Source organism: Schistocerca americana, chromosome 3 (genome assembly GCF_021461395.2).
Source record: "Schistocerca americana isolate TAMUIC-IGC-003095 chromosome 3, iqSchAmer2.1, whole genome shotgun sequence".
Lineage (NCBI taxonomy): Eukaryota > Metazoa > Arthropoda > Insecta > Orthoptera > Acrididae > Schistocerca > Schistocerca americana.
In genome coordinates this window covers 694,517,422-694,532,905 of record NC_060121.1, presented here as the reverse complement: position 1 = coordinate 694,532,905, position 15,484 = coordinate 694,517,422, and the positions used below count along the sequence as shown (strand labels likewise).

The window sequence follows — 15,484 nt, the reverse complement described above, 5'->3', positions numbered from 1 at the left end:
TCAGATGATCAGCACCTGAATATTCTGAAAACAGCAGCATTTTTGAGGGTCTTCAACTGTATTTGGCTCCAAGGTTTCTTCCTCTTTCAGCGGTGAGATAGCATAGTTGTCCCATTCCTTAAGCCTGGCAAGAACCCAACATCTCTTGACTGTTACTGGCTGGTTAGCCTGACTGACGTACTCTGTAAACTGGTTGAAAGGGTGGTTGCCCACAGATTATGCTGGGGTCATGAATCTCGAGGTCTTTTGTACCCTTAGCACTGTGGTTTCTGGAAGGGTCAATCCACAACTGATCTGCTGGAAGCAGCAATCCAAAAGGCTTTTTCAGAACACCAACACTTTATCACAACTTTTTTGACCTGCATAAGATGTGCAGCACCATTTGATGTCATTACATTTTACTTACCTTCCATGACTGCTGTTTTTGAGGCCTGCTACTGATTTTTATTCGTTAGTTTTTATCCCATTTGTTTGCAGGCTTAGTTGGCACTTCACTCAGCTCTCCATGGGTCCAAGATAGCAGCATCCCACAGGGCTGTGTGTTGAGTTCCACTATTAAACTCATCGCCATCAATGGGCTAGCGACTCTGTTGGGCTGCTGGCACTCCAGTGTCGCATGTTGACAATTTCTGCATATGATGCAGCTCCCACTCGATAGCCTCTGCTGAATGCCAGCTCCAAAGTGCCATCCACAGGCCTATGGATGACTCTTTCCCATGGTTTTTAATTTTTTCCTACAAAAATGTCATACCATAGTCCATCCTGCCCAAAACTCTAGGTACCCAACAGCTGGACATAGCAGCACAGCACTTTGTCTTGGACCTCCTTTTTGATAAAAAGCTGACTTGGGTGCCCCATACTTGTCACCTGAAGACCAGCTGCATCCAGAAGCTTAACACACACTGCTTCCTTGCCCACATATCTTGAGACACAGATTTTGTTACTCTTATCTGTATTTTCTGGGCCATGGTTTCATCCTGACTGGACTATGGTTGCCATGTTTATGGCATGGTGGATCCTTCAGCTTTGAAACTGTTAGACCCAGTCCACCATCATGGCATGTGTCTGGTCACTGGTGCCTTCCAGCTAGTCCCAAAGACAGTCTCGTTGCCAAAGCAGGGATCTTCCAACTTAGGATTCAGTGATACTGGCCCTTTGTGTCCTGTGGAATTACTACTCAACAGCTCACTGATCATTCCATATATTCCACTCTCTTAGCATATGTGGGGTGTTGTCCTCCGGATACCCAACCCTCAGGTGGGATTGCCAGTTGGAATGTGCCTTGCTTCCCTCTGCCATATCTCCATCTCCCCTGCTTGGTCTGTGCGGACCATGTTTTTTTGCACAGTCTCCCTTGGATGGTTCCCAGGCCACAGAATATGACTGATCTCCTCCAAGTTCCTGATGTCTTAGTTGCCTCCATAACATTTTAGCATCTGTTATGTTCAGTTCTTCTAGAGTTCCAGGGTGCTACCGTCTTTTACACTGATGCCACTAAAACTGCACATCAGATGGGACTAAAACTGTGGATCAGATAGGATATGCTTTTATGTCTTCTGCTAGTATGGAATGCTATTCACTGCTGGGAACATGTAATGTGTTTATGACAAAGCTGACAGCCATTAACAGAGCCCTCCATTTTATTAAACAGACCTTCCTTGTTCATGTTTTAATATGTACTGACTTAATGAGCTGCCTCCAGGCTACTGACCAATGCTATTCTTGCTGCCCAACATTCAGGACCTTCTCACTGACCTTTGTTGTGCTGCCTGCTCAGTTTATCTTTCTCTGGGTCCTAAGTCATGTGAGTATCTTGTGGAATGAATTGGCTGACCATTTGGTGAGAGGAGCACTTATTTGCTTCCCTTTTGCTTTTCTGATCCCATGTGTGGATTTGCAGGTGAACGTGAGATCTCTGCTTGCACAAAAATGGAATGACATGTGGCGGGCTACTGCCCCGTCTAACAAACTCTGCACAATCAAGGAGACTACTGCAACGTAGCACTCTTCCTCCTCTTTCTGCCGGAAATCAACAGTCCTATGTCATCTCTACATTGGCTACACCAGATAAACGCATGCTTTTATTTTGTGTAACGAACCACCTCCACATTGTGGTTGTGGAGTGGTACAGACAGTAGCTCATGTCTTGGCAGAATGCCTCTCCTTTTGGTCCTCTATGCCAACTATGGTGTTCAGACTCATTGCCTATAATGTTGGCGGATTCATGGATGGTTGACCTGGTTCTCAGTTATCTGCATGAACATGGTTTTTATTCTCAATTATAAGGTTCTAATCTACCTCTGGACCAGGAGCAGGAGCAGGGGCAGGATGGTTGGGGATGGGGCATCTTCCTCTGTATGTATCTCCTTGACCAGGCTGTTCTTTCATCCCTCTTTTACTCTGTTTTAATCATTTTTAGATTTCATTTTATCCTTTCTGCTGCAACCAGTTTTCTATTCAATGTGGTGCACTCTTTGAATAGAGGGTGCTCTTAGCTATAATGGATCAAGGGTGGGCAACTGTGGATGGTAAGTTTCCAGTCATGTGCCCTGGGAATCCCCACCTGCTGACGTCTTTATGTCCTTCTTCTTGCTTTTATTATTGATTTTATAAAAGCTGTCCATTACGTTTTTAGTCCTCTTGTTTTTACTATTATGAATCTCCTGACCAGATCAGAAAATGTTCTTGGTGGATGTCACTAATTACGGATGCATCTTTCTTGGATTGGGGTTCTGATGACATTGTTGTTTGGTCGTTTAATGCTGCCCAGTCAACCAACCAACCATATTTCTGTAATTCTGTAAGTATGGCCCCATCACTGCATCACCACACCTGCTGTTGTATGTGTATCGATGGTAATGTGTGCACTTTTCATTAGGCATCTGCTGCAGTGCTTCTTCATGTTTAAAGATTTTCGTAATACTCTTATTTATTGTATACGTACATACCTGTTTATTGTAATCTTGACATATACTTATTTTATAGTGTAACAAAAAAATAAGTTTTCTTTTTAATGGTTCATATATGCTTCTTTGATATTTTTATTTTGCACTATGCACGATAGGACCATACCCGTGGCTATTTGTATTATCCTTACTTCTTTGTTATAGAAAAATCTAATAACATCCTAAAACGCAAAACAGATAATTAAATCTGTACATTCAGAATGCAGATGGTTAGGCTGTGAAGCAGTTGTTGAAATCAAGCAAGTTGTGTTGGGCAACATCTGGATGGTCCAGCTGTCTCTTAGCTGCAGTTTGACAGTGGCCATTCATGCAGCCAGGCAGTTGTCAGTAGTCATGCCCATGAAGAATGTGTCACAGTAGTTGCAGCTAAAGTGGTAGATTATGTAAGTGATTACACAGGTAGCCCTGCATGTGGTGGGGTTGGAGATGCCTGTGACAGGACTGGAGTAGATGGTAATGGGAGGATGTCTGAGACAACTCTTGCATCTAGATCTATTTCAGGGATATGAGCTATGGGCAATGATTGGGAGCTGGAATGGAAGTTATATTCTCAATGATTTCATTTCATTTGGATTAAATGTCAAATCAAATGTTACTTCATGAGCTGTTCTGCACCTGAATATAAGGGATATTATTGTAAGAAAAATGTTTTTACCAGAAGTTTGTAATATATATGTTCAAAATTATCTTTATCATAAATATAGTAAATGTTACTATGACAGCATTTTATTAAAAATGTGACTTAGAGATTTTCATCCTTGCCTCAACTAATTGCAGAAGGAGTGGCCAGAAGGATACCAACTAGCCAATGCAATGAACTTCAAGTTTCCACAGTTTTCACCAGTCCCTCTTGGTAGCATCATCCCTAATGCTAGCAAAGATGGTCTTGCACTTATGGGTGACATGCTGAGCTGGAACCCTAACTCAAGACCTACTGCTCAGCAGTCTCTCAGGTAAGTAACAGAATGTTTAACAATAATGACTGGGTCATTGGTGGGAAAGCTGGAGATACATAATATAATAATAATAATAGTAATAAGCCAGTTGACATCCACAACTGGATAAAGGTCTCCTCTAGACATCTGTGCATAATATATTTCAAAGTAAAGCAATGAATGTGAGCTACATTCGTGTATTGTACAGATTTTGGTCGCAGTATCTTATTTGTAAAATTGTCTTCCCTTGTGCTACTGTTCATTGCCCATCTTCCCTTAGTAGCAGCAAAGATACTCACATAATTAGTCCTGTGTATCCACCTTTCTCTACTTGTTGTCCTGCTTGTTCTAAGTCAGTGTTTCATAAACATAGGTGCTAAGTAATCAACTGCTTTGGCAGAAATTGTTATGTACATATTATAACTGTTACATTGCGTCTCTTTTAGTTCCCCACTACAACAGCAGTGTATGTTGTTTTCATTTGTCAAAAATTACACTATTTTCGAGTTTTTCAAATGAGTCTGCCATTAAACATTAACTCTACAAAAGGAAAATTTGAGTTATTTCAGGTAATCAGTAGATTGTACTGCAGGTGTTTTTCTTGTTATAACAGAAACCAATTTCTTGGGTGTTGCAAATTCAGTTCTTAAAGGTAACTTGCAATCATTATAGTGTAAATTATCCGGACATTAAAATAGAATCAGCTTAGCTAATTTCAAGTTCTTTGTTTATTGTTCATCAGGCACAACACTGTAAATGCTGGCCTCAGGCATGGGATGAGTTAGTTGCTGCTCATAAGCAGTTGGAAATTGTTTTGACTGCAATGAAGCAATTTGAAGCTGGTGTGAATGCCTGTGTTGGGCAAACTATGGAGAGTCTTGTATCAGAGATGCCAAAGTTACCTCTAATATATTGTTCCCCATGGAAACTGTTTCTGTCAAAGGAAATACACCAGTTATTACTGCTATTTAGCTTTGTCTGTGAGTGAGAGCTTTGACTGTGAGTGGGTCCAAGGCCACTGTACGGCGGAGAGAGGGACCAGAGAAAACTCAGGATACTGAACCTGTACTGTCTTAACAACAAATTTCAGGTGCTGTCTCTTACTGAAACTGAAACACAGTTCACCTGCTGAGAAGTTGCTGTGTTCCATGTCAGAGGGAAACATGCACAAGTGACAGGGATTTGGGTTTGTCAACAGTTTGAATGTACGGTGAATAACGGCATCCCCTGGAGAAATGGCAGCAAGGTATGGGAAGGATAATTTCATGCACTTATTGTGTATGCTTGGAGCTCTCATTCACCTGTTTTGACAGCGATTGAGGAAACAGGGTGCAACCAGCTGCAGATTAAAGCACACTTTGCCTGTCATATGGGCTTTGAGGTCAGAAATGGATCATTCAAGCAACTGCTAGTGAAGTTAGAGAAGACCAGTCTTGTTCAACAAAGCTCACAATCTGTAGCATTATTCACAAAAGTTATCATGACAAATTACTTCTGAGCTGAACAGAAGGCTCGAACTAGAGACTTTGAATCTGCTATAGAAAGGGCAAATGCGAATTATGGAACTTTATAAAGAAACACGTAAGATACAATGAAGTACAGGTTGTGCATAGCACTAAACATATTGACTGGAAACACTAATACAGGTTACAGAATGGGCTGAGCATTCATTTGCGATTGCTTAAATAATACTGTTTTTTTTTTAAGGCTCACCAGAGTGCGCCAGAGGGCCAACCCAGGTGGCCTCTAAAAGCAGGCCACACAATCTCTGAAATCACATGCATCATGAGTGAAGGTACATCACTCCTCACTTCCAGGGGGGGCCGGGGGGAGGGGGGGGGGGGGGGACCACATACATAAAAACATTAGGCACAGAAAAATACGTGGTACAGAAAACAAGCACTGATACAGGGAAAAAAAGCACTGGTACAGAAAAAAGGCACTGGTACCAAAAAATTACTGCTGCCATAGAGGCGGAAATGATGAGGGGGTGGTTTGACATGCTGTCCCTCCTCTTGTTAGAGGCCGTAGGGCAGAATAGGGGATGGTGTGTCCATAGCAACACCATTGATAAGATCAGCGATTGGCACCAGAGGCATCAGTAGGGGCGTCAGAGATGACAGCTGCACAGGACCCAGCAACAAGGCAGCAGTGGCTGCTGTGTCAGATGCAGCAGAAAATGCGGTGACAACAGCAGTCAAGGAATGAGGGCAGAGAGGGGAACCCCAGACAGCGATCTGCCAGGCAGCAACCCCTGCTACAGCACTAACCAGACCATCTGCCACACAGGAACATGCATCGGAGGTGGCAGGTGGGTCCTCCGACAACAGACCCACTGTGGACGGACACAGCTGGTTGAAGTGATGGGAAGTTTGACCATCAGGAGTGGTGGTGATGCACAGGTGCTTGACGACAGCAGGAACCCAGTTTGGACTGCAGCTAAAACCACAAGCCCAGACAGGCACGCCCAGCCAAAACCATCGCGGAGCTGGCGATGCCGGCGGACATGGCGTTAGGTGCAGCAGGTGAATGAGGGTCCGTGGTTGGCATCTATGTAGCAAATTCACTGGGCTCTTGTCCCCAACTGCAGTGAAAAGGCACGAACTTAGAAAACCATCTAAAGCAGTGAAGGGGAACTGCCAGATACATACTACCACATCTGAGTTTTGAATGTCCAAACCATGCATTCAGCCTCACTATTAGACTGAGGATAAAACAGGGGAGGAGTGAGATGGCGAACACCACTAGCCTGATGAAAAGATGCAAATACTTGATAAAAAAACTGGGGGCCATTATCGGTAACCATGGTATATGGAAGTCCCTCAATTGCAAAAATCTTAGGCAGGGCGGAAGTGGTGGTCGCCACAGAAATGACCAGACAAAGTGCCACTTAGGGGAAGTAGGAATAGGCATCCCCTACAATGACCCAATATGGATTTCGGAAGGGCCCAGCAAAATCGACATGTAGATGCTCCCACAGGTGCTGCAGCGTCTGTTAGGGTGAAAAAGGTGCTCGCGGAGCCATCTGTTGCTGAAAACAGTGAGTGCAAGTAGTGATAAGCAATGTAATGTCCCCATCTTTGCCTGGCCAATACATGTGCTGGCAGGCCAAAGCTTGCGGGAAGTCCCCCAATGATAGACATACAGAAGCTGCAGTACATTACAGCATAAGGATGTGGGAATCACAACCCGGAAAGCAGCAACCTGTGTAGCTAGCAAAAGAACACTGTGAAACCCAGGACATTAATGCTGGAGGGAGAAATAATTGCACAAGGAATCTGAGGCACGGCCCAGGGGTTTTTCTGCCCAACCATGCTGCCCAAAAGAGAGAACTCTACTAAGTATAAGATCCGCAGCAAAGGTCGATGCTATCGTGGCACTAGTGATCGCGAAACCATTGACTGAATTCTGGTTCTCAATATCTAAATAGAAACAAAGCAACTCATCCTGATCGAATGCCGGGTCCAATCTGATCGGAAGGCGAGATAAGGTATCAGCATTGGTTTGTTGTGCCATCAGCCGATCATGGATCTGATAATAATAATGGGAGAGGAAGAGAACCCACTGCTGTAAACGAAGCCCTGCCTTGGTTGGTTGGTTGTTTCGGGGAAGGAGACCAGACAGCGAGGTCATCGATCTCATCAGATTAGGGAAGGACGGGGAAGGAAGTCGGCCGTGCCCTTTGTAAGGAACCATCCCGGCACTTTCCTGGAGCGATTTAGGGAAATCACGGAAAACCTAAATCAGGATGGCCGGACGCGGGATTGAACCGTCGTCCTCCCGAATGCGAGTCCAGTGTCTAACCACTGCGCCACCTCGCTCGGTGCCCTGCCTTGTCCAGTGCAGAAGCTGAAGGGTTAAACAGAGCAACAAGTGGCTTGTGATCTGTGATTGTATTGAACTTTGAACCATAAAAGAAGACACAAAATTTCTTGAGGGTGAACACAATCGCTGAAGCCTCCTTTTCAGTCTGAGAATACCACTGCCGAGCTGGAGTTAAAGTCTTAGAAGCATAAGCAATGGGTCGTTCAGACCTGTCCACGTATTTGTTCACCTACACTGTACCAAGTAGTGCTGAGATGCATCTGTAGCCAACACGAGATGCTGACCCAGCTGAAGAGTGGCCAGGCATGGCACAGATGGAAGCTTAGATTTAAGCAAAGCAAATGCTCAGTCACAAGCTGGGGACCAAAAAGAGGCACATTTTTATGCAAAAGTGTGTACAGAGGCTGAGTAACAGTTGTTGTGTCCAGTAAAAACTTATGGTAGTACACAACTTTACTTAGAAACACTGTGGTTCCTTAACAGAGGTTGGTTGCAGCAAAGCAGCAATTGCATCAGGAGGTGATGCAATGACTTGACCCCTGTGTGAGAAACCTCAAAACCTACGTATTCACTTGATGCCTGAAAAAAATTAGATTTGGCAAGATTGCACTTGAGACCTGCAGACTGCAAAACAAAAAACAACAGTCAGAGATTGCTAAGGCAGTCTTCAGTGGAAGAACCCAAAAACACAATGTTGTCAAGGCAATTCATAAAGACGAGTACAGGAGCTGTCAGCTGTTCTAAAAAATGCCGAAAAATTGTGGGTGCACTAGCAACACTAAAAGGCAAGCGTTGATATTGATATAGGCCGAAAGGTGTATTGACAATGAGAAGGCGCCTCGTTGCCTCATCCAAGGGGAGCTGGAGGTAACCTTCCTACAAATCAATCGTGGAGAAGTAGTGGCCACCTGACAATTTTGTGAACAACTTGTCAGGGTGGCAAAAGGTTATGTATCTATCATGGACTGTGTATTAATCATGACTCTGAAATCGCCACAGAGGTGAAGCTTACCCATTGGCTTCTTAACAGTGACCTTTGGTCTACCCCACTCACTAGAAGAAATAGGCCAAGTGACAGTGAGCAATGTCAGATGGTCTAATTCAGCCTCAACAGAGTCGCGCAAGACCTGTCATGTCTGAAAAAAATGAGGGCAAGAGGACTCTTTCATGGTAATATGGGTCTGAAAACAAGTAGCACAGCTAAGCCCAGAGGAAAACTGAGGGACTCCAGTTGCCCATATGGAACTTGATCTGACAGTAAATTTACCTCATCAGCAATGGAGAAACCGAAAACATTAAACGCATTTAACCTGAACATGTCTGTGGTGTGGGAATGTTTCACAACAAGGAAGGTGAGAAGGGGAACAACAGATTTGTAAGAGACGGGAATGGAGAACTGACCTACAATCAGAATCTGCTGTTTATTGTAGGTAACCAACTTTCGTGAAACCTTTGTGAGGGGAGGGGAACCAAGTCAGGGAGGGGAATCCAAGTCGGGGTGGGGAATCCAAGTCCACGTATGCCTCTGGGTTTACTAAAATCACTGCAACTCCTGAGTCCACTTGTATTATTAGCAATTTATTAATCACAAGCAAGTCAGTAAACAATTTGTTCAGGGAAACAGTCATTGTAGTGATACAGTTTATCTCTATTGGGACCACTGTGTCCGCCACATTTGAAGAGAAGTTACATAATGCAATGTGACTTTTCTTTCAACACTTGTTGCAAACCGCCTAATGCTTACGGCATGCAGCATGCTCTGTTGGATGAAGCAGTACGGGCAAGATGGAAGGGGTCATTTGGCCGCTGCTGTGAGGCATTCTGTTTCTTTTATGGCTGTAACCAAAGCTGTCTATGGGATGTTGAGCTGATGGTTGTTGTACTGCTGCAATAGCTTCCCTGTCATGCTGAACACTTGCAGTGTGCCTTACAGGGATTGACTGAGCAACTTCATCTGCAAAGTCCATGGTGAGGTCCATCTTTGCAACCACAACACCATGCAGTGTGGTACAGATGGGCCCAACAACATGCCAGATGGACCACTCAGGATTGGCATCATGTTCTCTTCACTGCTGAGTGTTGCATATGCCTTCAACCAGACAGTTGTCAGAGACGTGTTTGGAAGCATATGCAACACTCAGCAGTGTTTGGAAGCAACACCTTAGACACACTGTCCAGCAAGTGCAGCAAGGTGGAGCTTCCCTGCTGTTATGGCGTGGCATTATGTGGGGCCGACTTACGCCACTGGTGGCCATGGAATGAGCCATAATGGCTGTTATGGTACGTGAATGCCATCCTCCGACTGATAGTGCAAGCATATCAGCAGCATATTAGCGAGGCATTCGTCTTCATGGAAGACAATTAGTGCCCCCATGGTGCACATCTTATGAATGACTTTCTTCAGGATTATGACATCGCTCAACTAGAGTGGCTAGCACGTTCTCCAGACATGAACCCTATTGAACATGGGATAGATTGAAAAGGGCTGTTTATGGCTGACTTGACCCACCAACCACTGTGAGGGATCTATGCTGAATTGCCGCTGAGGACTGGGACATCTAGACCAGCAGTGCCTTGATGAACTTGTGGATAGTATGCCACGATGAATACAGGCATGCATCAGTGCAAGAGGACGTGCTATTGGGTATTAGAGATACCGGTGTGTACAGCAATCTTGACCACCACCTCATAAGGTCTCGCTATATGGTGGTACAACATTCACTGTGTGGTTTTCATGGGCAATACAAAGGACGGGAATGATGTTTATGTTGATCTCTATTCCAATTTTCTGTACAGGATCTGGAACTCTCAGAACCAAGGTAATACAAAACTTTTTTTGATTTGTGTGTATTAGCTCTAAATAGACCTGATCTTTATGAGGATGTAGACAGTGAAATTGGTATTGGTGATCATAAGGCAGTTGTAGTAACTATGATTGCCAAAGCATACAGGCCTCTAAAACAAGAAGAAACATTTACATGTTCAGTAATCTAGATAAAGATGCAGTAGTGTCATATCTCAAGCAGGGACTTGAAATATTTAGCTCTGGCCAAGAACATGTGGAAGAACTGCAGTTCAAGTTTAAAAGAATACTAGAGATGTGGCCTGGCTTTGAATGTGTAGCAGTATGTATCTATAGCCAGATGACTTGTCTGTTGTAGTAGTAATAGTGTATATACACAAACCGTTCTTGTGAAACGATCTATTAGTGAAAACCATACCAAAATCCGTACAGTAGTTCCTGAATTACGCTTCACATGCAGACATAAAAACATGGCAGGGGACTTTAATTTAGTAATGCATAGATAACTGACCAAGAACTGGGTAGATATGTACCAAAAAGAACTGTTCATGATGGGAGGGACCTTCCATGGTATACAGTCTCTTTTAAGGACATCACCTACTGCACATAGGAGTAAAACAAAACTTGGGGTGTTAGGTTGAGAGATATTGAATGGTATGTGGTCCTCTGTCAAAAGGACTTCACATGAAGCCATCAGTGACTACAGTAGTAGAATCTTATTGAAAGATCTTTCATATAACCCACTGTTATTCTGTTCATATGTAAAGGCTGTCAATGGTACCTAAGTTACTGTCTGGAAACTCATGGCTGACACCGGAACTGAAATTGAGGATGTAAAGCATAATCAGAAATGCTGGACTCCATTTTCAAATGTTCTTTACAAAGGAGGATCTAGAAGTGCTGTCCAACTCTGCAGATATGTGATAGATTTTAGCATCAGTGACACTAAGAAACAGCTGAAATCGTCAAACAGAACAAGAATCCAGGTCCTGACGGCAATCCTATCAAATGCTATACACGATTTGCAGCCGAGTGAGACCCCTTTGCTTTCATTTCGACAGCTTTCTGAATAACCAGCAGCCCAAAAACAATCAAAAACAGAAGCAGGAGTAGAAATTACCTTCATGTGAAACAAATAACAAAATCTTTTACATATTCTTGAACAAGGTAGCTGACTTGTGCCATTGTGAATAATTTATTCATTCCTCAGTACAGGACTAGGCCTAATAATAGTACAGGACTAGGCCTAATAATAATTTAAAAAATGGTGGTCTAGATAAGCTACTGTGAATAACATAGTGAATGCATCATCCTAGCCAAGATAGACATGAATAGTAGTACAAATTTCTGTGTCAACTAGCTCCGCAGATGAAGAAACTGGAAGAATGTACACTATCTGATCACTAGTATGTGGACACCTATTAGTGAACATAAAATGCCCTTCACCTGTGTGTGTGGTCTTTAGTCCCAAGTTTGTCGCGGCTCTCTATGCTGCTCTGTCCTGTGTGAGAATATTCATTTATGAATAACTACTCCAACCTACATCCTTCTGAATCTGCTTACTGCATTCATCTCTACAAATTTTACCTGCCCCACTCCTTCCAATACTAAACTGGTGGTCCCTTGATGTCTCAGTGTGCGTCCTGTCAACCGATCCCTCTTCAGTCAAGTTGTGCCATGAATTTCTTGTCTCCTCAATTCTGTTCAGTACTTCCTCGCTAGTTACATGATCTACCCATCTAATCTTCAGCATTTTTTTGTAGCACCACATTTCAAAAGCTTCTATTCTCTTCTTGTCCAAAGTGTTTATCATCCATGTTTCACTTTCATACATGGCTACACTCCAGACAAATATCTTTAGAAAATATTTCCTAACACTTAAACCTATATTCAATATTGACAAATTTCTCCTCTTTAGAAACTCTTTTCTTGCCAATGCCAGTCTACATTTTGTACCCTCTCTACTTCAACCATCATCAGTTATTTTGTTGTCCAAATAGCAAAAATAATCTGTTATTTTGTCTCATTTCTTAACCTGATTCCCTCAGTGGCACCTGATTATATCAGTTACATTTCATTATCCCTCTTTGCTTTCGTTGATATTCATCTTGTATTTTAGTTTCAAGACACTGCCCATTCCGTTTAACTGCTCTTCCAAGTCCTTTGCTGTCACTGATGGAATTACAGTGTCATCGCCAACCCTCAAAGTTTTTATTCCTTCTCCCTGAAATTTAATTCCTGTGATAGGCTACAACCATGTTTCACTCCCTTTCCAACCATTGCTTACCTTTCATGCCCCTTGACTCTTATAACTGCCGTCTGGTTTCTTTAGAAGTTGAAAATAGCCTTTTGCTCCTTGTATTTTATCCTACTACCTTCAAAATTTCAAAGGAGTATTCCAGTCAACATTATTCTCTAAGTCTACAAATGCTGTAAATGTAGGTTTGTCTTTCCTTATCCCATCATCTAAGATAAGTCGTATGGTCAGTACTGCCTTTTGTGTTCCTGCATTTCTCTGAAATCCAGACTTATCTTCCCCAAGATTGGCTTCTAAAGGTTTTTCAATTTTTGTGTAAAGAATTCATGTAAGTATTTTGCAACCATGACAGATTTAACTGATAGTTTGGTAATTTTCACACCTGTCAGCAATTGCATTCTTTGAAATTGGAATTATTACAGTCTTCTTGATGTCTGAGGTCATTAATCTTGCACACCAGATAGAAGAGTTTTGTCATGGTTACCTCTCCCAAGATTATCAGTATGTCTGACAGAATGTCATCTACTCCTGGGATCAAATGAGCAAGATGGCACTGTTGGAAAGTGTAGTGACGCTTCTCTCTCATTAAAAAGGCAAAAAATGAACAGTTCTTTGTGTAGAGAATGCGAAAAGCGTGGGATTAAGGGTATTCTGTATATCAAATGCAACTACTGGTTACACGAAAAGTGCGCTAAAGTAAATCTAAAATTCGTCAGCGATGATTTTCTGTGGACATGCCACGGTTCTTTACGTGATGAAACGGCTGATCTTGTAAGTGCAGTCAATACAAAAAAACAAAATTATAAGTTACTACAAAGTGACATTGAGGCATTAAAACAGAACTTTCGACGGTCAAGAAAGAAAATGATACATTAATACAAGAAAAGAAGTCCTGTGTGAGTAAAAACCATCAAACGGAAAAGCAAGAGGATCGCGAAAATACGAGTGAACGATCAGACTTTAAAAACAACATCATTTCAAGTGTTCCTGTTGATGTCTCAGTAAACTCAGTAAGCCAAAAACTGGAAGATAAATATAAATGGCAGGTGGTGACATACAGCAAAAGGAAAAACAAGGTGACAGATATGCAACAGAAGGAAAATGACTTTTTAATAATTGGCAATTTGCTGCTGAAGAATATCGCTGTCTCCAATTGCAAGATCGACGTGCAACCTGGAATTAGAATGCAACAACTCGGTAAACATTTTAAAAATATGGTAAATGCAAGACAAGCTACTACAGAACCAGATTCTGAAACCAGACATAATTATAAAGGGGTGTTTATACATGTTGGAATGTATTCGTAAAGGAGCAGCAGTGAGGAAGAAATGGCAAACGAAACAAGAAATATGATTCGTTCTACAAGAAATATGTACGCAGGATCTTGGCTGATACTTAGCAGAATCATAAACAGAAGGTCAGTGAGTGAAAAATATATCGCCAAAGTAAACTGTGCTTTTAAAGAGCAATGTGATCGTCTTGGGGCAGTTTTTATAGACCCAAAAAAAGTCCTATTTGAAAACTCACTAGCAAAGCGTGGCTTGCATTTAAATAGACTGGGGTCTGTAACATTCAGCAGAATGTTTACAGATGTCTGCAAAATCACTAGAAGCAAGCAAAACTAATGTCTCATGAAGGGGGTGAAAAATCATAGAGGATTTTAGAGTGTTTCGTGTGTGCATATCACCATGTGGCAATAGTAGCATCTTTCTGAAAAAAAAAAAAAAAAATGCTAGCTTATTGAGAATGAATATGAAGAGAAACCTTATTATATGTGGAGACTTCAACATTGACATGGGAAAAGACACAAAAATAAGACAGGATTTTGAAGAATTGTTAATACAGCCTAACATGAAAGTAACAATAACTGCACCAACAAAAGTGACTTTACAAAGTAGACAGTTATTGACAACATAATTACTAATATGTGTAACTATGAGTCACATGTAGTTCGGACAGAAAAATTTGATCATCATGGACAACTAATCAGCTTTTGCAGAAGTAATGACACAGTATCAGAACCAAAATGAACAACCAAAGAAATTAATATCGTCAGTGAACAAAATATCAACATCTATAGAACAATGTTAAGTAAGGAAACCTGGAATAAAACCCTACAGGCCCAGAGTGTAAATAAAAAAGATGATGCATTTATTTCAACAATTAAATACCATTTTAATGTAGCATTTCCCAAAGTAAAGAGACAACAAAGGCTGCAAGATCAAACACAGTGGATTACCAGAGAAATACTAGAACAGCGAAGGAAGCTGCAGGATCTGATATGGATGGGCAAAGCTGAAAACTATAAAATGTTAAAAAAGAAGAGAAGCAGAAGCAAGAGCAATTGACACCACCATAACGAACTCAAAAAACAAGGCAAAGGTAGCTTGGAATGCAATTAATACTGAAAGAAAGGAAAAATATGGGTCAAACGAAGAAGAAGGTATTAGGTCAATTAAAATAGACAACACAGTGGTCACAGATGGTGTGGAAATTGTAGTAACCAAAACCAACCGCGGGAACACCTTGGGCTGCGGATTGGAGCCGTCAGGTGGAGCATGCACCACTGGGTAAACACAAGGACGAGTCGGATGACAGACCAACGACAACCAACAACAACCGACAATGACTGAAACAACAAGGAAGAGATAAACAACGGAGGCTTGTAGAAACCACAACACCAAACACCAACAGTAAA

General features: G+C 42.1%; 1 protein-coding gene across 4 annotated transcripts in view; it reads left to right on the top strand.

The window, feature by feature from the left end:
- The window catches only part of LOC124607339 (serine/threonine-protein kinase MAK), a 271,551-nt gene that overhangs the window by 119,391 nt on the left and 136,676 nt on the right, over positions 1-15,484 (top strand). For all 4 annotated transcript variants that reach the window (XM_047139644.1, XM_047139645.1, XM_047139646.1 and 1 more), the window contains exon 7: positions 3,744-3,919. In XM_047139644.1, coding sequence (XP_046995600.1) covers positions 3,744-3,919 — 176 coding nt within the window. The remainder of the gene's footprint in view (positions 1-3,743; positions 3,920-15,484) is intronic.